The sequence below is a fragment of the Bubalus kerabau genome, chromosome 9 (genome assembly GCF_029407905.1).
Source record: "Bubalus kerabau isolate K-KA32 ecotype Philippines breed swamp buffalo chromosome 9, PCC_UOA_SB_1v2, whole genome shotgun sequence".
Taxonomy (NCBI): Eukaryota; Metazoa; Chordata; class Mammalia; order Artiodactyla; family Bovidae; genus Bubalus; species Bubalus kerabau.
The window spans coordinates 84444874-84469525 of record NC_073632.1 but is presented as its reverse complement, the minus strand read 5'-3'; the positions used below and the strand labels follow the sequence as shown (position 1 = coordinate 84469525).

Sequence of the window (24652 nt, the reverse complement as noted above, 5' to 3'; positions counted from 1 at the left end):
CCCCTGGTCCTCAGAGCCACATTTGTCTGGGGAGCCTGACCCAGTGCATTGGACTAGGTTGGCCATCAATCCCAAGCTGGCCACACAGGGGCTCCTCTTGAGTACTGAGCCAGAGAGAATGTCAGAAGTGAATGGAGAGAGAGAGAGAGAAGTACTCTGTGTGGTAGGGTTGAGTGCTAGGGCTCACGTCACGGTACTGGCGTGTTTTGTGCTTTCTGAGGGCTGAGGAAGGATTCGTGCGAGGCCTCTCTCCTTGGCTTGTAGAAGGCCTTCTTCTCCTTGCGTCTATTCACATTGTCTCGCTTCTATTTGTGTCTCTGTGTCCAAATTTCCCCCTTGTATGAGGACATCAACTACGTTGCATTAGAGCCCACCACAGTGATCTCATTTTATCTTGATTACCTGTACAAAGACCACATCCTCAAATAAAGTCACATTCTGAGGTACAGGCTTAGAATACTAACTTATCTTTTTAGGGCAGACTCAATTCAACCCATAAGAAGTGCTTGAAACCAGTGTCCTACTGAGTGGGCTGGGGAGCACAGGAAGTTGATTTGCAGGGAATAAAGCACAAACAGGATGTGGTAAGAAGTGACTTCATGGATTCCTGACAGGTCATTTCCAGTTTTCCTTGGCAGTCAGTTGTATTCTTAATGTTGGTTTCTATGAGTTGCCATTTTGGCTTTCTAATACATTCCCCTTGCTTAATCTTATTTAAGCTTGTTGGTGTTATTTTTAGTCAAGGGATGCTAACTAGCGGAGAACCAAACTGAGGCAGACGTTGTAGTGTACTACTCTAAGGAACTGGATACGACTCTGCTAGTCTTTGTGAAGCTGTTGCCGGTTAGATGGACTAGAAAAGTGAAGCAGGAAGAAACACTAGAAGCCCGCTGTAATGGAATCATGAGGTAATCAAGGCAAAGGTGAAAAAGAGCAAGTAGATATCAGTCCTTTTCAGGGTATCTTTTATTGTATGTTTTGGATTGAATGCTTGTTCGTGGCTCTGCCCCATCCCCACCCCCATTTCTATGCTGGAAGCCTAACCCCCTAGTGTGATGGTTTTAAGAGGTGGGGCCATTGGGTGGTTAGGTCATAGGGGTGGAGCCCTCATGGAGGGAATTAGTGCCATTTTAGGAAGAGACATGAGAGCTTGTTTTCTGTCAGTTCTCTGTCATGTGAGGATTCAACAAAAAGACCACCATCTGCAAACCAGGAAGCAGGCTCTCACCAGACACCAGATCTGCCTGTTTCTGCCATCCCGTCTTTGATATTGGTGTTATAGCAGCCCTTGTGGCTCAGACGGTAAAGAATCTGCCCACAATGCAGGAGACACAGGTTTGATCCCTGGGTCGGGAAGATCTCTTGGAGAAGGGAATGGCAATCCACTCCAGTATTCTTGTCTGGAGAATTCCATGGACAGAGGAGGCTGGTGGGCTACAATCCATGGGATCACAAAGAGTCGGACACAACTGAGTGTGACTAACACACACACAGCCTAAGCTGACTAAGACACTGTGTAAACCCTTTTATTTAATCAGGGTCTGAATTAAGGGCATGGATTCAAGAGATTCAAAGAAAGATGGAAAGTAAGAAAGAAATCAACATTCACTCTGAATTGTCTGTTTTAAGCTGTGGGGCTAGTAGGTTTGGTATTAACCAGTTAGATGGTGTTAACTTTCTGTTTGAGGAAGGACATTAAGCTGTGATTTGAAAGTACAGAGATTGAGGGTCTTCAGCTTAATCAGATGAGGATTGCCAGGAAAGCAGCTGGGCATGGTAACTGCAGTGTGAGTGCTGGAACCATCTTTATAGAGTCCTTGTAATATGTTAGTTATGCTGTTTGAAGGCGTGTTGACTGGAAGATATCACCAGAGAGAATCCCAGAAAGGGCCGTGAATGAACATCACCAGTTTAGGGGCAATCAGAGGAGGAGGGTCAGCAAAGAGCACAGTAGAGAAGTGGCCATCTGATATAGTGATTGGCTTTAAACCGACTCAGTAAACATTTATTAGTATTATCAGCATAGCGGGTACAAAAGTTATGAAGTTCTATTGTTGTATGTTGAGGCAAGAACTGTGCATTGAAAAAATGGAGGCAACAACATAGATTGTTCCCTTACAAATGCAAGAAGGGAAGACAATGCTCAAGAGGAAGGTAGAACAGAAGGAATGTTTCCTCGTGAAGGGGGAAATCAAGTTCCTCCAGACATGTGCTACGTAAAATACCCATTATTCAGTGAGGCGTGCAGTGTCTGGCTGAATGCTCTGTATATGTCACCTAATTTACCCCTTCCACAAACCTCTTTGATTTTAGAAAGAGAAGTTAGTCAAGTTAAATCTGTATACCTCAAATTCATACAATGCATATGGAATTGAGTTAGTAAGGGAGCCCAGGTCTTTCTGACTCCATAGCCACCCCAATCCTCATGTCCACCCCCTGCCCAGAAGATGAATTCAAAGTGTTAGTTAAATACAACAAAATACAGAAAAGGAATTCAGGTCATCTCCTGGAATTTTAAGATGGGATTTGGCAGGCATACTACATTACTAAATTAAATGAACAATAATAGGTTAAAAAAATAAAATTGTATATGGCAGTAAGGGGCACAGAGTTCCTATTTGGTTTGGAAAGAAATTGTTCCAGGGTTAATTGTGTAAATGAAATAATAGGAATAGGAATTGCAAATTCATTTAGGTGGCAATTAGGAAAAAATACCAGTTAATGGAAAACCAGACAAGCACTTTCAATAAAGGTCAGGAATATAATAAAGGTCACTTCTAAAAACAGTTAACCAACTTAGATATAGTGTCAGGAAGCCATAAAGGCCTAAGTTTGAAACTAGACTAGGAGATGAGAAAGTCAAAGTTTATTACAGAAAAATTAAGTAGGAAGGGTAGAGTGAAAGAGAACTCCCCCTCAAAAAAAGAGATGACTATCAAGAGATGAAAGAAGAAATTAATGAACCTAAGTTGTTCTCCACTGGTTAAGTCAAAATGTCAGTTTAATATTAATTCATGACACCTCTTTTCTTGCATATATAAAAGGGTCTGTGTAAAACATAGCCATGTAGTTCACAAATTGAGAAGTTATGTATCATGTATGTAGTGATGTCTACTAACTCACATTCCCCTGCCTTCCTGACCCTGCACCCCCTGGAGCACCCCAGCACCTCTTACTCATCCTGTATCCTTAGTAGTATCCCCTGGTACACAGTGGTCCTCAGTAGACACCTGTTATTTCTGTGTGTTCTTTCATTTCCATTTGATATAGGAAAATTAAGAGTTGAAGGTCACGTAAGAGGATTTTAGGTACTTGATCAACGATTCACTAGCTCAGAAAAATAAAGACTATTTTGTTTCTTTACCCGGTGTTGGAAAACTAAGAAATGGGGAATAAGTTGATATAATTCAGTTGCATTAGATTTTTCATATTATGAGAAATGTATATTATCACTTGGCTTTTGATTACAAATCTGTATTTCTATTCATTCGGTTCAGTTCAGTTGCTCAGTCATGTCTGACTCTTTGCGACCCCATGAATTGCAGCATGCCAGTCCTCCCTGTCCATCACCAACTCCCGGAGTTCACTCAGATTCCCATCCATCAAGTCAGTGATGCCATCCAGCCATCTCATCCTCTGTCGTCCCCTTCTCGTCCTGCCCCCAATCCCTCCCAGCATCATAGTCTTTTCCAATGAGTCAACTCTTCGCATGAGGTGGCCAAAGTACTGGAGTCTTAGCTTTAGCATCATTCCTTCCAAAGAAATCCCAGGGCTGATCTCCTTCAGAATGGACTGGTTGGATCTCCTTGCAGTCCAAGGGACTCTCAAGAGTCTTCTGCAACACCACAGTTCAAAAGCATCAATTCTTCGGTGCTCAGCTTTTTCACAGTCCAACTCTCACATCCATACATGACCACTGGAAAAACCATAGCCTTGACTAGATGGACCTTTGTTGGCAAAGTAATGTCTCTGTTTTTCAATGCTATCTAGGTTGGTCATAACTTTCCTTCCAAGGAGTAAGCATCTTTTAATTTCATGGCTGCAGTCACCGTCTGCAGTGATTTTGGAGCCTAAAAAAATAAAGTCTGACAATGTTTCCACTGTTTCCCCATCTATTTCTCATGAAGTGATGGGTATTCATTATCTTATTTTTAACCCAAGTGACCTGTTGGAAAACTTAACAGTTTCTTTCCTATTTAAGAGTTAACTTTATCAAAGTGATGCCAGACTTTGTTACCCAAGAGAACAGTGTTGATTTTTTGAAACTTTAATTGAAAGATAACATGCATACAGGGAAGTGTATATACTGTTTTTTAATAAGCAAATATCTTCTGCTTATTGAACAGGTTAATGGAGAGTTGGTTTGTCCTGCTTCTTGCGCTTTAATAGATCATGTTCATTTCTGGGTCCTCATAATATGTAGCTGCTAAAGAAAGCTAAAAGGGCAATGCAAATATTAAAATAAAATGAAAAAAGAATGTCATTTACATAGGACCTGCTGGGAGTATTGTATATTAGGTTTTTGTGTTCCACTCAGTGTTTCAAAGTCTTAACTTTTTGATTGGAAGGCTGCATCTGCCTCTAGAAACTGCTTTTAAAGAGTTATCTCAGTGAAGCTTTGAGCGTCTGTCCATAGATGCCCATCTTCCGCGCCTCAACCTCCATTGAATCGAGGTGAGAAACGGATGTGAGCTTAAAAACATACTCAACCTCTTTACCCCTCTGGAGCAGTTCTGCTAGGTTAATTGCAGTGCACTCTTGGGGGTGTCCTTTTGTGGTGATGCCGATGCTTCCATGAACCTTGGCTATTTTGCCAAATTTATCATGTCTTTGTAATCTTAAACATATTAACAAATGAAACGCTGTTCAGTTTCTTCACTTGCTTTGAGGTATGTCATGATAGTTTAGCAGTCCGCTTAGTCATCAAAATTCTGTTTTGACTTGTCCACATAATCCTTTTAGTCTATTTTTAGATTAGGTGCTTTTCACATAGTTGATAAAAAAGCTTTCATTTAAGAAATTGTTTCCACATGGCCCCGGAGGCCTCCCATTGTAGGTTAACAGTGGTTGAGGTGTTGCGGGGTTTGTTTGAAGCTGCAAAGTGGAGTCAGTACTGGTATACCGGCACCCTAGCTTTAGAGCGGGAGGGTCTCTGGGTGCTAATTTAACCTCTTCATTTTATTGTCAGTGCTGCCCAGAGAGTTGCAGCAACTTTTCCCAGCTGATTCCACTGGTCAGACAATGTATATTCTGACTCCTTGGCCCTGTTCTTTGCCTCCATCAGACTGACACTTGAATTCCTGAAGAGATTGAGATCTTTGCCAAAGAAATGCCTTTTAAGTTGCTTTGCAGGAAAGCTACAAAGGAAGAGGTACCTTTGTCCCTAATGTGTTTGGTTTAAGCTTTCAAAGTGACGTTTATGGCCTTTTTTTCTCTTTGGGGTTGGGAAGAAGGCAGTGTTGAAGGGAAGAAAGAGACTCAGAAATACTACTGTTGTTTAATCACTCAGTTGTGTCTGACTCTCTTGCGACCCTATGGACTGTAGCCCACCAGGCTCCTCTATCCTTGGGGATTCTCCAGGCAAGAATACTGAAGTGGATTGCCATTTCCCTCTCCAGGGGATCTTTCCAACCTAGGGGTAGAACTTTTATCTCCTGCAGATTTTTTACCACTGAGCCACCTGGGAAGCTCCCCAAATGCCTCTATTGTTCCTTAAAATGAGGAGAAAGGTTGGGCTACCTTTGTCAGTTACAACAGATCCTGCAGCAGGTTCATGCACAGATGATGTGGCCGCTAGGACCTGGGCAGCCTGTGGACCCTCACGTTCTCTTATCTGTCTTCTCCATCAGGACTCATGGCTTTGCTTCCTCGCCAGTTCTCAACCTTGTCTTTATGCTGGACTGTTCTTACACATTCAGTGTGCATAGGTACCTTTTCTGCTGATTAAAGAAATTCAAAAAGGAAAGAGAGAGAAATCTTTTAATATTCTATTCCAGAGTCCCCTATTAAAGTTGGTTCTTTTATATATTTATCTATATTTATATATCTTTGATTTTAAAATATTTTTTAGTATTTCTTTGGATATGGGCCATTTTTAAAGTCTTTGTTGAATTTATTATAATATTGCTTCTGTTTTTTTTTTTTGGCATGTGGAATCTTATGGCTGCCCTGGTGGCTCAGACAGTAAAGAATCTGCCTGCAGTGCAGGAGACCCAGGTTTGATTCCTGGGTTTGGAAGATTCCCTGGAAGAAGGAATGGCTACCCACTCCAGTATTCTTGCCTGGAGAATCCAATGAACAGAGGGGCCTGGCGGGCTATAGTCCATGGGGTCACAAAGAGTGGGACACGACTGAGTGACTAACGCTTTCACTTTCATGCGGAATCTTAGCTCCCCAAACAGGGATCTAACCTGCATACCCTGCATTGGAAGGCAGTTATCCACTGGACTGTCAAGGAAGTCCCTATATATCTTTAATTTTAACTCTTTCCCTCTTTCTCATGTCTGTTCCCTTTTCTGACATACTCTGCTTAGAGACTATATGTATAAGAAAGGCTGAGTGAATATAATTTTGAAAGGAAGTGAATATAATTTTGATAAATTGTTTTCGATTTCATGGATGTGACTGAGCTCCTTATGAAGATCCCCCTTGGAGGTGTGTACCCTGTGCTGTGTAGGATATCGCAGTCTTGCCTTTAATACAGTAAACACCCCTGGTTTGTGACTTCCAAAGACTCAAGACATGTAATGAAATGAGTCCCAAATTAGGGTCATGTGCTGGGTGGGTGGGGTGGGGTAGTGGAGACTTAGTTCCTAAGAACCAGCAGACACCCACCTGCAGCCCTCTGCACCTGAACGGGCTTTGGAGAGCATGCTTTGTTCTAAGCACCTACTCCCCTCAAAGTAATATGTTTTTGTTTGTGAAAGTGGCCCAGAAAAAAAAAAAAAAAGCCACCTGTGATTTGTTGGTAAACTTAGGGACTCATTAAAATCTTGCTACATAGCCTTTCCCTTATTAATGTCAATGTGCTTAATATACATGGTCCACGCATGATCAGTTCTTTGTCTATTGGCTTTGTCTTCCTGGGAAGCAAAACAGTGGTTCAGCTCTGGCTGCTGCTCCTTGGGAATCGTGTTGGATTCTGTAGATTTGGCCTTGGGCCCACATATCTGTAGAGTTAAAAGCTCCCTTGGTGATTCTGATGTTCAGCTATGGTTAAAACTCATTGAAATAGACTAGACATGCACTTCAAAAAGTTCAGGGAAAGTACAACCCTACTCGGAAAAGTCATTCCGCAGGAACAGGTAAGGAGGCAAAGGGGCACCTCCCCTCCCGCCCCCAAGAGCCAGGGAATGATTTGAGAAGCCCAGCTGAACCGGCAGTCTCAGGGGCCACCAGAAGTTAAGTTTTTAGGGATTTAGCTCTGTTTAGGCTCCTTCTCCCAGTCCACATTTGATGCTCACCTTATCCTGGAATAGTCGTGAATGGGAGTCCATTCTCTGCTACCAAAGAACAAGTATACATGGTGCCTTAGGAAAGCTTTTTCTCAGTTCTATTGCCTGGAACCTGAGCAGCCAGGGCAGTGTGTTTCTCATGCTTTATTCCCATCCACCCTCCTTCCAGATAATAAATGTGATCAAATAAACTGAAATCCCCTCTCACCCCATCCTTGGAAATTTCCAGTATTCATTAGCATATCAAAGGCTGGGAAAGTCCTGTGGTTAACACAACAACAAAAAAACTTTTTAAAACTTAGAGTTAAATAAACTTATTTGCATTGGAAGAGACTTTTTGCTCCTCTACCTACAATTGAGCTTTTTTTTCCCCCTTAACACCAGTTTGAGAAAGACGGGCCAAGTCACTTTTTGATTCAGTAATTTACTGAGGGTTAATTTCTGACAGCTGAACCTCTTTTTAAAATCCCCTTTGAAGTTGGACTGAATTAACGAATGGAAGCCTTGCCAAAGCAGTTTACTAATTCATAACTATATCCCTCTGCCTTCTTTGTGTTGCTAAGTACTATAATCTTTGACCTGAAAGGAAGAATACTGCTAACGAGTAAATATTTAAAAGGCCCATGAAGTATAATGTGTATAATGTGCATGAGTTTGTGCCTGGGGAACCCTTCTGCTTGATGAAAGCAGTGACTTACTTTTCATCTCCTAAATAGGCTGTTGTTTTACAGTAGGTTGAAAGGAAGTATTTTAAGTGCTACGGGTTAGATTTTTTTTAATTTTTATTTTTAGATTGTTAGCCATTGGCCTCACTGATTTGAAGGTGGTGTGTAATTCATAACTCCTGAGTGTGTTGGAACTCTGTATGAGTGAGTTAGCATTATTGTGAATGAATGAACTCTGTGCTACCAAAGACGACTTGGAACAGTGTGAGGAAACGGAAACGTGACTCACTGATGGATTTGAAAAGTATCTAGGGGGTTTGCTAACTTCAGAGCCAGCGCTGAGGCTGGTTTTAAAGCAAGGGGAACCTGGATGGGGCGAGGAAACCAGGGTTCCAGTCCCAGCGGTGCCTCTGACTGGCTGGTGACAGTGGCCGAATTTCCAAACTTCTTGGCTTTCATTCTGTCCATAAGGGGAAGCAGGAATTATTTTTTGCTAGGATAACTGCCAGCCTCAAGACTTGATGATTCTTTGAGTTCTACAGATTTTCTGGTCTGTGTGGAAGTGGGTGTGTATGTTTTAATGGCCTTCAGATGGGATTCATCAAAGCTCCATGAAACAAATATTTATTTTTAAAATTTGAAGTGAATTGCTGTGACAGAGCATGGTCAGGGGAGTCCACGACAGAGAATGAGGAAGCAAGTAAACTTTGATTTATAAGGCTGTGGGCATCAGATTTCCTGTGGCTGTGGTATTTAGTGTATAGAATGATGCATCTGTGATCCAGTCAGAGAAAGGTTCATTATTGTCTACAGGCAGAAGTTTTGCTGTATCAGGATTTCTTTATAAAAGCTGTAAAATAGCACCTTGCTACCCTGTTCAGTATGCCTCACTATGTTTTAAAAAATACTGAAGATCACCCTACTGAAATATATCCACAGACATTTTTGATTAAGAACAGCAGTCTGATCTTTAGCAACATAGTTTTTGCAGTTACTAGTGTATAAAAATAATCTTATGTCATACTGTGTTCATTGAATGACTTTCATGCAGGCTAGATTGATAGGTACATTGAAATATCAGCACTACGCGTGTTAGAAACTAGCTGTGTATTCTTTAAAAGTGATAATCTGATATCTAATGTTTTGGAGAGGGGGGATAGCAAAATAATCTGAGGTTTCTAATTAATTATCTTTAATTTTGGCTATGTGAATACATCAGTTGTCATGGAGTAATTGTGGAAATAATTAACTGTCATGGAATAATTGAGATTGAGCAAGCTCTGGGAGTTGGTGATGGACAGGGAAGCCTGGTGTGCTGCAGTCCACGGGGTCGCAGAGTCAGACACGACTGAACAACTGAACTGAACTGACTGAATTGTGGAAAAAGCTTATATTTTCAAATGATAACTTTCAAAGTTAATTCATATCTTTAAGTTTCTGTAATTTTATCCCTTTTTTCCCCCAGCAGCTTAAACCACAATGTAATATTTTACTGCAGTGGATTTTCGTTTTTTTGATAGTGGTACCAATAGTCTCTTACCTATTCTTTTCTAATTATATTTTGCAAATTGTTCTGTTCAAAAAGATACAGCTGACAGTAATCATTTCCCTTTATCGACAGTGTCCTACAGTGATGTGCTTGATTCATAGCCCCACTAGGTGGCGCTATGATTATTCTTTGTTTTCTGTGTGTGGCTGGGTTCAGAGAGGCTTGCCCAAGATCAACTTGTCAATAAGTATGTGTTGAAATCAAGATCAGAATCTGTCTCTGCCTAATTCAGATATTTGTGCTGTCCCCCTCTCTGTGCCGTACCAGCATGTCTTGGGGTGGAGGGCAGGAAAGTGGTAAAACCTTGCTTCATACATGATCTATTCAGTAGATTTCTACTGAACACCCACAAACTTAACATTTTTTCTTTTCAAGTCCATCATTGGATCATTGGTGGACTGGAGAAGGGGCAGAGTGGCTGGTTAGACCTCAGTTACCTGTGGCAAATTAAGAAATCCCATATCAGTTTCATGGTGCTTGTGGTGGGAAGTGTAAATAAACAAAATAGCTGCTTTGGTGGGGGGGCGGGGGTGGTGGTCAGAAATGATGCCACCGAGGAAGGGGCACTGAGTTGAATCTAGAAAGGGTCGGGTTGGACTCTGCTAGGGGGCCTAAAGCAGACTGAGAAGTCTGGGTTAGATTAGCCGTGGTGGCTCCTGAGTCGTGAGGGCTGTGGTTCAAGGCTGACGTGGCAGGACGTGGAGGCCAGACTGACCAGCTCAGGTGGATCGAACTAACCTGGAAGCTGCGAGAATTTTCCTTAGGGCAAAAGGGAGAAGGGAAGAGGGACCCTGACTGTTGCTTTATTTTATTTTTAAAATTATTTATATATGACTGTGCTGGGTCTTCGTTGCTGCTCACCAGCTTTCTCGAATTACAGCAATCTGGGGCTACGCTCTAATTGTGGTGCATGGGCTTCTCATTGCAGTAGCTTCTCGTTGCAGAGCACAGGCTCTGCAGTAGTTGTGGGCAACGATTTTAGTTGCCCTGTGGCTTGTGGAATCTTCCCGGACCAGGGATTGAACCCATGTCCCTTGCATTGCAAAGCAGATTAACCTCTGGACCATCAAGTAGGTCTGGCTCTTGCTTTATTTAAAAGGAGGTTATCTTTGAGTCTGGGTATGAAGGTAGGAAGGAGTGAGGTTTAAAGGAAAACGTAGTGGTTTAGAACAGCAGGGGCAATGTGCAGAGTAAGTGCAGAAGCACTGTAGAAAGATGAGGGCCCAGTGGAGGTGGGCGGTCCAACTTGTGGTCAGGCTGTTTCCCTCTTTTACTAGGTGTTAGGGACTAACAGGATGAGAGTGAGCACCAAGCTACAGGGGGCCAAGGAGGAGGGAGGGCTTGAGGGTGGGGGAGGAGGGGACCGTCCTGACTCTAGACAGACCCTGTGCTGAGGAGCAGAGCATGGCGAGGGGAGAGGCATTTTATTGTTTGTCCATTTGAAGGAGAGAAAAGCAGGCTCTGGAAAAAGAGATTGGAAGTGCCAGGAAGCAAATGCATTCATGCTGCAGACGGTGGTCCAGGAGGCAGGAGTGAACCAGGAGAGGGAAGATGGGTTATGTGAAGGAGGTTTTGCAGTGAAAAGGAGAAACAGGGAGGTGGGGAGTTGGGGATGAGGAGTCTGGCAGGTCCCCCACTGAAGGGGAGGCTTGCTGGGCAGCTGTGGGGGCCCCCCCACCCTGTGCTGAGCAGTGAGGTTCATCATCCTTACTCAGCCAGGTGTTGCCCACCCTGACCTGTAGCTCCCCTCCAGGGAGTTAGTACACAGCCAGTGACCCCCAAACTTGTCTGATTAGCCCCCCAGGTGCTTCCCTGGCTATTTCTCACGAGGTTTCTGCATGTCTGGGATGGGGCCTTGGGGTCTGTATTTTAATAAACATCCTGCAGGCCATGCCAATAGGCAGACGAGTTTGGGAAACACTGACATGGATTCTGCTGCTGCTGCTGCTAAGTCGCTTCAGTCGTGTCCGACTCTGTGCGACCCCAGAGATCGCAGCCCACCAGGCTCCCCCGTCCCTGGGATTCTCCAGGCAAGAACACTGGAGTGGGTTGCCATTTCCTTCTCCAATGCATGAAAGTGAAAAGTGAAAGTGAAGTCGGCTCAGTCGTGTTCCACTCTTCGCGACCCCATGGACTGCAGCCTACCAGGCTCCTCTGTTCATGGGATTTGCCAGGCAAGAGTACTGGAGTGGGGTGCCATCGCCTTCTCCAAAGGCTGGACAGTGTCCTCTGTGATATTTCTTCTTGAGCTCCACAAGCCATGGCTTGTGTAAGTACTAAGACACTTCAGAATTTTAACCTGTAGGTTATTGAAGTGAATGGATACTTGACTGTTTCCATCTTATAAAATACCCTCAGGTTTTTGAGTTTTATGCAGGATTCTTTGTTCCTAAAAGTTTTGACCATGTCTGAATACTGCAAGTGCTCCGTCCTTGAATTTACCCAAGCCTAGGGCTTCTTGGATGACTCAGTGGTAAAGAATCCACTTGCAGTGCAGGAGATGAGGGTTCAATCCCTGAGTCAGAAAGATCCCCTGGAGAAGGAAATAGCAACCCACTCCAGTATTCTTCCCTGGAAAACCCCATGGACAGAGAAGCCTGGCGTGTCCTAAGAGTTGGACGTGATATAGCACGCACACATCTACTTCTTGGGGCTTTACGAAAGATGGATTATTCTCTTCTGCCACCTGCTGGTCAACCACAGGCAAACCATATAGGGTTTTGACGGTGGCTCCAGCCTCAAGATTTCAAACATGATTTTCAGTAGAGCATAGTTGAAGCAAACAGACTTCTAATAAGGCCATCTGCTCTGAATTAAATCTTGTACACTTAATGTTGCAAATCTGACAAAGTTAATTTCCTCTTCTCACTGGAGCCTTTTTTCCAGCCCAGGTGTTAAAAGACTAATAACAACAGCACATTCTGAGAGATTAGTTAACCTGTGTTAATCTCAGAAAGAATTGTTTTGTATGCCTCATGTCTGTTTTATGGACAGATGATTCTGGCAATTCAAAACCACGGTGAAGACAGATGGGATTCAGGCTCCTGAGCGTTGGAAGGGTATGATCTTGGAAAATTTCTTTACCTTTCTTTTTTTTTTTTTTTTTCTTTACCTTTCTTAAGAGCAGTTTATTTTCAGTGCAGTTGCATCGTCGTCATGATCGTTATTTTAAACTGCGCCTGATTCTGGGTCCCGTCTTTGCCAATGACCTGACAGTTACTTTCTAAAAATGTTCTGGAGTATCTCAGCTAATGTCATAGTGTTGCACACAGCCTCTCCAGATTCTTTGTTTCCGCATCTGTAAGATGAAAGTGTGTGACAGAATAATCTCTGAGATCTCCTTTGGTCCTAGACTCCTGTAACTCAATCTGCATGAGTAGAAGACTTAGCTTTCCTAGTGACTGTGGAAGGCAGTGTCTGTTCTTGATCCTTCAGATGGGTTCCCCCTCCCCACCACAGCCCCCAGGCCCTGTTAACACTGATGCTGTGTAGGAGCTTTGGAGGAGGCTAGCTTATGCTTTGCCTCTGATGCTCTTTTAAACATTTAAAAAAGTGTGAATTGGAAAAATGATAGGCTTCTTCATTTTATTGTTTCTTTAAATATTATCAGTTGAAACACAGAGTTGGCATTTCACTTAGCTCTATCTGTGAACCAAAGGTAAACTTTCTCAAAGATGGGTGTTTCTTAATTCGAGGTAGGGGGCATATGTTACATAGACCAAAATGTTTGATGGCCTAGCCCTGCTCAGAGAGACACAGGATGGGTCAGGCCCATCAGAAACTGCGTTAGTGCCTTGATTCTCTACTTTGGGGGAGTATCAGAATCATCTTTTTATAAAAGATTCTTATCCAGTAGGTCACCTGTAGGTTGGATCTAGGGCTTTTTGTTTGGCACTTATGTTTTTAAAAATTGAATACAGTTTCACCTGAGCCTGATCCACCCTGTGTTTCTTTGAGCAATGCTAGGCCATCAGACATTCTGGGACATTTAGGGTCCCAGACACTGTGCTCAACTCTGGACCCTGGACACTCACAGATGCTTACCAGTCATTCCCTCTGTCCTCACCTGCTTCCACCTTTACTAGGCTGGTGGCAAAACATTTTATTAGGCTATTGATTCCTTAATTATACTTAGTATGAGACTATGCCTTAGATGGTCAATTATATTTTAAACTTTCCTCACACTTCATTGTACTCTCATTTTGTAAAGTGTATTTTTTCTGGGAATGGCTGAGCATAGCCTTACCTAACTCTTAAGTGACTTAGGTAATTTTTGAACGATGTCACTTCCTTAAGTGACACCGTTTGATCTGATCTTGTATATAGTCTGTAGCCTACTATAATTTCCTAGGGTCTGGCTAACCAGTATTGCACCATGTGATTAATTAAAGCTTATGTGACATTGTTAACTTTTTTTTCCTTATTTGAAATTGTAATTGCTTTTAGCCAAGCACTTTCTTATCAACTATGACCAATAATGTATATTTTATGAAACCATACAGTAACTGGTACTTTTTTTCTGTATTCATTCCCCTGCCCTGGCAATAAACTAAACTTTAGAAAATGCTGGAACACATTTTGAGTGTGTACATTCGTGTGCATATGTGATGATGAAATTAGGAGTTTACTTTTTAGCTATTTTAGACAACTGTCATTACTTATGAGGTAAGGTAGCTACACCTGTGCTATTTTTGTAGTGTTTCCTTTTAACCTGTAAGGATTTCACGCTTTTCTTCAAGCCATTCATTGTCTCATATCATTTGGGAAGAGAAATGAGCCTAGCAACCATGGAAGTAAGCTCCGGGAGTTGGTGATGGACAGGGAAGCCTGGTGTGCTGCAGTCCATGCGGTCACAAGAGTGGGACACGACTGAGTGACTGGACTGAGCCATGAAAGTGACGAAGGTGCGGTGCCTTGAGAATTCTGTCTGTAGGTGAAGCTGGCATGCTTGATGTTGAGTGAACTGTCTCTCTCATGGCAATGTGGCCCTCTGTTGCAGCTCACCATCTCCTCCCTCTATACGCAGCCACAATCTTCAGCTCTTGCTTCTGGACTTACCAGGCATCTGCCCTTGAGTACTGGCCACCTCTACTTTAGGTCCCATAAGTCAACAGTTACCTCTTTGCTGCTGCTGCAGATGAAAATAACCTACCAATTATCCAGGGCTAATGTTGGGCTTCTATGGTGGCTCAGATGGTGAAGAATCTGCCTGTGATGCAGAAAACTGCAATGTGGGAGACCAGGGTTTGATCCCTGGGTCAGGAGGATCCCCTGGAGAAGGGAATGGCTACCCACTCCAGGGTTCTTGCCTGGAGAATCCCAGGGACAGAAGAGTCTGCCAGGCTACAGTGCATGCAGTCACAAAGAGTCGGACATGACTCAGGGACTGACACTTTCGCTTTTCACTAAGGATGCCAGTCAGTTTTCAGGATCCCTGGTGTCTTTGTCTTGCAGGGGGTTAAGCCTGAATGAGAACTGAGTGCGTCACTCACTCTGGGGCCTTTTGAGGAAGCCCTGTCGTAGTTGTCTGTGTGTTTCAAGGAAACAGCAGAGAGGCTGGGTTGGGAGGGGGGAGATCAGAAGGGGAAGTCTATGACTAACAGCTTCGTTTGTGCTGGCCAGTCTCTTTCCACCCACTCCAGTCTGCCATCAGTGGCAAGAGTCTAGTGTTTATTTTGTAGAAGTCCTTCATCCTTTATTGAAGTTCTTTTGATGGCGTTATCTTGGAGAAGCGTATTATAGAAACAAAAGTTCTCTTGATTTAACACATCCGTTTTGACCCTGGGAAACAGGTGTTTCAACCAAAAATTTCTAAATGTCTTAAGTGTCTTCTAGGCCATTTGTTTTCTGAATTTCTCCTTATCAAAGTGAGTTTATTACTTAAGACCCTGACAAATGTGCTTATACAAGGATGGCCAAAGTCCTCATCATCAGATTGAATTGTCCTTTTCTAAGAAGCCTTTTTACTTGGAGATTTTGATGACTATAAACGCTGTTGAGCTGAATGAAGAGAAAATCTTATGAAGTCATCATTATATGCTTTATTATGTTTTCATGTGTTCCAGAAGACTTAAATTTGTTAAGCTTTTTTTAAAAAAACAAAAACAAAAACACTAAGCAATGAGTAAAATTTTAATAGATGTAGTGTAGAAGCTTAGAGATTGATTTTTAGACATACCCTGCTGTGAAGTGTTCCTTTAATGATCTAAACAAGATTGTAGGAAAATAATCAGGTGGACTTGTTCATGAGCAGTACCAGGTCCATGGTATCTTTACCTGCCATGCCTTTGGTTGCAGAGTGAGTGGAAAATTTTAAATATTAACTGTTTTCTTAAAAGTAACTTTAAGAATGATTTACAATATAATTTATAAAAGTTAACACACAAAACAGTACTGTCTTGTTAATGACTTTGCTAGTATGTAGAAAAAAATGTGGAAAATATGTCTGTGAGTGATACACATCAAATTTAGAATGATATTACCACTGTAAGATGGGGAGAGGGTCAAAATTTATCTGTACCACTCTATTTTTTTAAAAACAAACACATATAGCCATATGTTAAGTATTAAATCTGTGTTGATTTCTCTCCTTTTCTCTAAGTCTAAAATAATTCTGCATGAGTATTAAACATTATATGATTAAGAAATTTATAGCCTATGTTTGGCATACAAATCACGGAAAAACAGAAACGGCAAAGTAAAAAAATTAAAAATTTGTTATACTCTATCCTGCTTGTAATATCTACCGATAATTTTTTAGTATACCATCCTAGTCTGTTTTGTATTCATTTGGTATTATAACTATACTTGTGGTATAATGTTTGTGCATTTTCAGTGAAATCATGAGTAGAGATTTGAATTCTGCTTATTTACTTGAATTGTGTTGTAATGGTGTTGAGACTAGTGATTTCTAAACTGTAACATGCATGAGACTCATTTAAATGTGGATTCCTAGTTTCTTCTCCAGAGGTATGAACTAAATAAAATCTGGCAGTATACATTTTAACAAGCCCTCCTGGCCTCCTAACTTCCCCCACCCATTCTAAGTTGATTCTGATACCAGAGTAATGCTGACAGGAATATTTTGGGAAACACTTGTTTGAACTATTGGTGCTTGAGTGCCATTCCTATTAAAAAAAAAATAATAATAATCCAGGATCAACAAGCTATTGTCTAGGGGCCAGATACAGCCCACCACCTGTTTTTATAAATAAAGTTTTATTGAAACTCAACCAGCCTGATTTGTTTACATATTGTCTGGTTACTTTTTTTGCCACAATGGCAGAGTAGTTGGAAAAGAGCTGGAAAAACCTAATATATTTACTCTCTGGCTCTTTACCGAAAAAGCTTGCTGACCCCTACATTTTGTGTGGGAGAATATCAGAGACAGTCCAGTAATGAAACTCAGTTCAGTTCAGTCGCTCAGTCGTGTCTGACTCTTTGCGACCCCATGGACTGCAGCACGCCAGGCCTCCCTGTCCATCCCAACTCCCGGAGTCCACCCAAACCCATGTCCATTGAGTCAGTGATGCCATCCAACCATCTCATCCTCTGTTGTCCCCTTCTTCTCCTGCCCTCAAATCTTTACCAGCATCAGGGTCTTTTCCAATGAGCTAGTTCTTTGCATCAGGTGGCCAAAGTATTGGAGGTTCAGCTTCAGCATCAGTCCTTCCAATGAACACCCAGGACTTATCTCCTTTAGGATGGACTGGTAAACTGGCATATATTTAATAAGAAAGAATTGAATGTGATGACAAAGGGCATATAATGACCAGTTCAGTTTAACAAGCTTTGATTTAGCCCTTACTTTATGTCAGGTACTGTACACATGTTGGTCTTCCCGCTTGGGCAACTTACAGTTTTCCGTGGCAAATGCATGATTTCAGATGTGATGGGGGAAGAACAGCATCTGTCTTCATGGGATGTGATGGGAACCTGGTAGAGACAGTAACTCAGTCTAATCCCTGAGGTCAGAAATGATGTCCTAGGAGTCTTTCACCCTCAGTAAAGTACCAGAAGATGCTTGTGGTAGAGGAGATTCAGAAATAAGCATTCCCTCCCCCTCACTTGGCTTCCCATGTGGATCAGTGGTAAAGCATCCGCCTGCTAATGCAGGAGACACAGGGGATGTGGATTCGATCCCTGGATTGAAAAGAGCCCCTGGAGGAGGAAATGGCAACCCACTCCAGTATTCTTGCTTGAAAAATCCCATGGACAGAGGAGCCTGGTGGGCTACGGTCCATTAGATTGCGAAGAGTTGGACGTGACTGAGCATGCGTGTATCCTGTCACTTGCTCAGAAGTGTTATTGCCCCTCCCACGCCCAAGTTGGCTTGCTTTGGCTAATGAATGTTAGCAACCGTGATGCAGAAGCTGGTGCAGTTTAGCTTTGCTCTTTGGTGCTGTTGCCATGAGAAAGGTAAGCTTGAGCTGGCCTGCTGGTCCTAGGAGCAGGAGAGACACTACAGGTTGTCCCTTGGGTGGCTTGCTTTCCCGGTGTGCCTGGGACTGCCCCCATTTTAAAATAAGTTCCATGAAATTTCTCAGTCTCACATACTACAGTGTAGCCACCCAGAGTCGAGTCCAGCCTGGATTAGCTGGCCTCCAGATGACCACAGATTAATGAGAAGTTCTAAATGATTGCTTCTTTAGGCCATTGAGTTCTGGGGTGCCTTGTTATGAAGCAGTTGTTAAGAGATATAGCGCCCAATAGACATTTGCTTATTTCAACTGAGACAGCTCTGGGCAGAAAATTTGAAGGTTTAGTAAAAGTTGAGCAGGTGAAAAAGATAAGTGTTTTGGCACATGAGGGCATGTAAGCATCAAGGGCCCAGGGACCTAGAGTATGGTGTGAGCTGGCTCGTGGAGGGTAAACTTTAGGGGGCGGGGTGCAGCTGAAAGCACGCTGGCCCCTTTCCCAGGATACTACAGTAGCCCAGGGAGACACTCTAGGGCTGTGGCTTTCGTATGGTTGAGGGGAAGGCCAGGGTAGTGAGTAGGACAATCCTTGGCTCAAATTTCAAGCTTCCTACTAATTTGGTAGTCGTGGTTGAGGGTAGAGGGACACTTAGGCAAGTTACTTTATCACCTTTATCCTTGGTATCCACATATATAAAACATGTATGATGATGCACATTGCACAGGGTTTCTGTCAGAGGGAAGAAACTAACAGGAAAGTCTGTGATTTCTTCATTCTGACTCTATACTTACCTGTCAAGCTGGCAGCAAATGATCCAGTTAGAACAGTGTGCCTGAAAGCAAGATGGGCACTGCCCCTGTCTGCTCGCTGGTGTCAGAACTTTTCACACTTTTCTTTCTCCCACTTTTTTTTTTTTTTTTTGAAGTATAATTGCTTTGCAAGCTTTCTCACTTTTTTTTTTTAAGATGTTTGAATTTCTCATTTATTTCTCACATATTTATCTGGTTCAATGAAATTACTGGAGATATCAGCAATATTTAACACATGCTTAGCATGGAATCAGAGAAGGCAATGGCACCCCACTCCAGTACTCTTGCCTGGAAAATCCCATGGACAGAGGAGCCTGGTAGGCTGCAGTCCACGGGGTCGCTAAGAGTCAGACACGACTGAGCGACTTCACTTTCACTTTTCACTTTCATGCATTGGAGAAGGAAAAGGCAACCCACTCCAGTGTTCTTGCCTGGAGAATCCCAGGGACAGGGGAGCCTGGTGGGCTACCGTCTATGGGGTCACACAGAGTCGAACACGACTGCATGGAATGGTAGTATAATAAAGGATATAGATGAACTGGTAAAATGCTTAATTAAAAAAAAACATATATTCAGTGTGCTTCATAGAGTCACAGTGAATATTCTTTAAAGATAGAACCAAATACAATAAACATTTTGGAAGGTCACTTAAGGTTGACTGAAACTCTTTGTCTTAAACATGTACCAGGAAAAACTGATGAAAAAAAATTTTCCACTGCCACAAAGCAACTAAGTTTACATTGTGGAACTGAGAAGGTCCCAGCCTGTCTGCATGGATTATCAGGTAGAGGGTGAGCTGTTTTTCCGATTTTGACTTGCTGTTGATTATCCCAGGTTTTGGGTAGGGCCATTGAGTACTGGAGTTCTGGTGGATGGAAGCAGTGTACATGTCCTTGCAAACTAAGTATATAGCCTAGCAGTTAATGACTGTCTTTCTTCTCAAAGTGAAGCATTATCTATGGATAATAGAAATTTATTATTAACTCTTTAATTCAGATTATATACATATATATGTCAGTTTACACATTTTACTTTTGCCTTTTAGAATTTAGTGATAAAAGAATGGAATTTAGTTATAAAGGTCAAATTATCTCTTTGACCTGAAACATGCTAAGATCAGAAGCAAGAGGTAACATGGGAATGAGTAGATGGTTCTGTTGTTCACTCTTGCGACCAGGGTTGGTTAGTGCTGGCTGTGTGCTAGGTACTGTAGGGGAGCTGGAGGGAAAGAGATGAGATCCCTGCCTTTAGCCTGCCAGGCCCCTCTGTCCATGGGATTTTCTGGGCAAGAATACCGGAGTGAGTTGGTGTTTCCTACTCCAGAAGATCTTCCTGACACGGGGATCAAACCAGGGTCTCCCACATTGCAGGCAGGTTCTTTACCACGGAGCCACCAGGAAAGAGCTCAGGGAGCATTATCATCTAGTATTGTGCTAACTCAAAGATGTCCGAGGGCCCTACCTGAGTGCTTTGGGAATTTGGAATTTCAAACCCTATAACAAACTTGAATCAGACTCTGCATTTTAATGAGATTTCCTATAATTTTTGTGCCAGACAAAGTTTGCTAAGAATTGGTTGAGTAGATAGAATGAAAAAATAATTATAAGGATCTGGAGAGGCCATAGGAGAGGTATGAAGAGATCAAAAGAGATCATGACTAATTTTTTTTTTTAATTTGGAATTTTACTTCAATTTCAGAGTAAGTTCATCCTTGGTCTTATTACATCAGAATAATTTCAGACTCAATGCTTAGTTTTAGGGGAGCTTCTCATATGAACCTTTTGGATGGGAACATTTTCTTAGTCAAGGTCGGGGCAAAGTTTATATTCTTGGTTATAGACTGCTTACCAAGCCCCTAACAGTCCACAGTACATATCAATGACAGTACCCATCAGTGACAGCTTCTGACCAGGGACAGCCCTTCCCCCCTTGCAGCGTGCCGCATCCCAGGGGATTGAGAGCAGTCATAGGCTGCCATATTGCTCCTGTATCAAGTGATCCTGTGGGACCAGTGACACTAAGGCTTTGTGTCGGAACTTTTCAGGGGGCCTTTTCAGACATGAAGACACTGAAAGGTGGGATTTAGGTTGTGATGATAGATAAATGCAAATGTTTGCATTTAATCTTTCCATTTAAGTAAAACTCTTAATTCTATGGAAAGGGACCTATTATGACTTTCACAGCTAGAGCTCAGTGAAAAGGCAATGCTTTTCTTTCTTGTAAATGGTGAAGCTGTGGTAGATGAGGGGAACCCTGAAAATAGACCTCTCTCTCTGAATAGTTAATTGGCAATGTTTCATCTTCCCTGACTTCCTCCTTGAGTAAATCAGTTGCTTAATTCCGTAGGGAGTGGGAGGTGGACGAGGAAGGAGGATTTAGTGTACTGTGGGAGTTAGCTTGCTGTGGCCCTGGGGGCAATATGAGGTTTTCTTTTTGTTGTTAGTTATAAATGTCTGGGCTCAAACTGTTTACTTCTCCATGTTGAGATAAGGTTTCATTATTCTTGTGTACAGATTACCTCATAGACAGTTTGCGTTTGAACCTACGTTTCAATTATTTATGAGAAATGACAGTTGGAAAAGCTGCTGCACCCGGTTCTAGAAGCTGAAGGTCGCTGTTGGTCATCTGTGTGGCTCATGGGGTAATCCGATAGGGTACACACTTCACTGCTCCTACCCGGTCAGGGCTGCTTTAGAACATGACACACTCCTTGCTGTGGTATATGGTTTTTTCACCTTTGTCTCTGTTCATAAGCCTTCTGTTTGTGCGCCCCACTCTAGCCAAGCCAGTGCTCTCCACCCCCAACTCTGACCCTACAGCACTGTTCTCCTTTGGTTTCTGACATCAGGGTTCTGCCTCTCCTATTCTTCCTTCCAGGTTTGAAGGCGAGATGCAATATGGGGAAGAAGATTTTATATTCTATTACAAGTTAATCACTAAAGGGAGGTTATGTTGCCAGTGAGCTTAAGTTATACGTAATGGCTCATCTCTGGGAACCGTGCTTCCCTGATAATAAGCATTTAGCTAAAATACCTTTGTTTAGCTCACAGGAAATGTCCTAACTAGGTCTACATGTGAATGACTGCCGGGAGAAAGAAATTAACACATCTCCTCTGGAGGCTGATGGGAACCAGGAAGTGTTTGGCTTTACTCCTCCCCTTTTAGAATAAAAGGAGCCTGAATTCTAACTTGGGCAAGGTGGTTGTTTGGGGTATGAGCCCACCATCTTCTCAGTTTGCAGCCTTTCCGAATAAAGTCATTTTTCCTTGCCCCAACAGCTCGTCTCTCGATTATTGGCCTGTTGTGTGGGGGTGCAGTATGAGCTTAGACTTCGTAACAGAGGGTCAGGGCAGAAAAGGTACACATGGAAATTAAAAGTCATAGTGTTCCTTTGTGGCCTTTGAGGCCAAAAAACTGATGGCACTTGAAATTAGTTCCCACTCTTGGCTGGCATTTTAATGCAGATGTCAGGGGGAGCAATTACATGCCTGACTGAGTTGAGAGGTTTGTCTAATCCTATATCCTGTCATGTTTAACAACTTTTATGAAATCAAAAACTTCCATTTGAGCTAAATTCCTCTTTAAGGTTGTCGGTATATATCGAAACATGAAATACTGTGTCTTTTGGCAAGGACTTTCCAAACGTATTCAGTCTAACCCTTTGACTCATGCTGGAAATATAAATAAATCTTTCCGAATTAAGGGGTATTTGACTCAGGAATTCTCAAAGAAGATGATTCTAGAACTTTCCTTAGTAACACATTCTGATGTCTCCCAGTTTTTATAGTTATTAATAACTTTTCGTTAATGTATTACTTAAATCATTCATGAAATAATATAATTTCTTGTCCTTTTGTCAGTAGCATTGGGTTAATTTCTCACCACCCTCAAGTGCTAAGAACTTAATATAAAAGAGCCCATAAATCATAAATCTGGTGTAAGTTCACATGGGGGTCGTTACCCAGAGGCTGTTTTGATTTCGGATGCACACAGCGGTGAATGGCAGCTTGCAGCAAATAGCAGTGAGCAGTAGCTGGAAGCCAGGTCTTAGTTTCCTAGGCCTAAGCACTGTCCATTTCAGCCTTCAGGCTCCCATCTCACTAGTAAAAGGGCAAGGGTGCCCAGGAGACAGCTGTGACAGAGTCCTTCTCCTGAAGTGACGTATTTCCCTCCATGAGCACTGCTGACTCACATGAAACGTATAATTTAGGCAAGGTTGTTTATCTGATTTCCTGATGCCTGAAGCTCAGCAGGGGCAAAGTGGTAGGAAGGGAACAGTTATTGGCACATATGAGGACAACAGAAGCTTCACGTCGGCAGCCTGACAGTGAGTGGGGGCACTTCACAGTCAGGAATGCAGATAAAATCTGTTCAGCATGTCTGTTTAAAAGGTCTGGGAAGAGTGTATTTAATTAGACTTTCTTGGAAATAATAGTTAAACTAAGATTTTATTACATTGAAGATTATCGCTGAAGCTATTTGAAGAAACAGGCTATACTCTCAAAGTGGGGATTTTCCACTGCGGGGTTATTGTTAAGATTAGTGGTAGTATACATGGTGTGCGTGGCACAAAGTAGGCATGACCCCTGATGCTTGGGGTGGGGGTAGTTTTGTATGGCCCTTGGCTTGATAGGTCCAGATAATGTGTGTGGTTCATCATAGTTGTGGCATAAATAAAGCTTGAATGAATGTGAGAGCTTTCTAGGGCTTCCCAGGTGGTGCAGAGGTAAAGAATCTGCCTGCCAATGCAGGAGATGCAAGAGAATGAGTCGGGAAGATCCCTTGGAATAGGAAATGGCAACCTACTCCAGTATTCTTGCCTAAAAAATTCCACGGACAGAGGAGCCTGGTGGGCTACAGTTCATGGGTTTGCAAAGAGTTGGACACCAGTGAGCACACACACAACAGCTTTTTAAGCAATTCACTTATGTTTTTCTAAGCTAAATGGAGTGCCTTTCTAGTTGGAGTATCTATCTTGTGTCTGACTGTTTGCTACCGCATGGACTGTAACCCACCAGGCTCCTCTGTCCGTGGGATTCTCCAGGCAAGAACACTGGAGAGGGTTGCCATTCCCTTCTCCAGGGAATCTTCCCTACCCAGGAATAGAACCCAGGTCTCCTGTACTGCAGGCAGATTCTTTACCATCTGAGGCAGTGAAGAATCCACCTATCTAAAATGAAGAGTTTAAATGCAAGTATTCCTCCAAAGCTGGTTTAGGTCATTGTATTTTATTTTGATCATAGGGGAACTCTGATCCAGTTGTAAAAGTAATTAATTTATTTGACCTCCTTTTACTTAAGTGAAGATACTAATAATCAAGGCTCAGTCTAACAGAATAGCTAATAGATGGAGAATTGGTTATATGCAAGCGTATCCATTGGTCTTGTGACTAATGGGAAACCTTTAAGTTTCTTGGAAGTTCTGCATAAGTGTGTGCTTAATTTGAGGGAGGGTCATGAGTCTAGTCCTTGAAGGGACCAGTTTTCCTTCCTGATTGCTTGGCGGTGAATGTTCCTCTACCTCTTCCCAGATGAGTGGAGAAACAGGAGGTACTGGAGGAAGACACACCAGTTGCTAATGACACCAGTTCATCTACGCTATTGCGTGTGTATGTGTATACACTTGGAGGACGCTGGGCCGGGGAAAATGTTCAGCAGTACTTCCTGAATATACAGCACAGCACAAGGTTAATTTCAGGGCTTATGTGCTTCTGTGTTAAAACTGTTAACTGTAGGACATAAAAATCAGTCTGGAAAC

The 24652-nt window shown here is 42.5% G+C and overlaps 1 protein-coding gene across 2 annotated transcripts in view; it reads left to right on the top strand.

The window, feature by feature from the left end:
• Positions 1 to 24652, top strand: part of NHSL1 (NHS like 1) — a 262524-nt gene that overhangs the window by 89204 nt on the left and 148668 nt on the right. The window contains exon 1 of one of the 2 annotated variants that reach the window (XM_055535748.1): positions 10607 to 10738. The exons of the other annotated variant lie outside the window; for it this stretch is intronic. Within the exon in view, the coding sequence (XP_055391723.1) occupies positions 10696 to 10738 (43 nt within the window). The 5' untranslated portion in view covers positions 10607 to 10695. Of the gene's footprint in view, positions 1 to 10606; positions 10739 to 24652 lie in introns of those variants that run through there. 2 annotated transcript variants of the gene reach the window in all.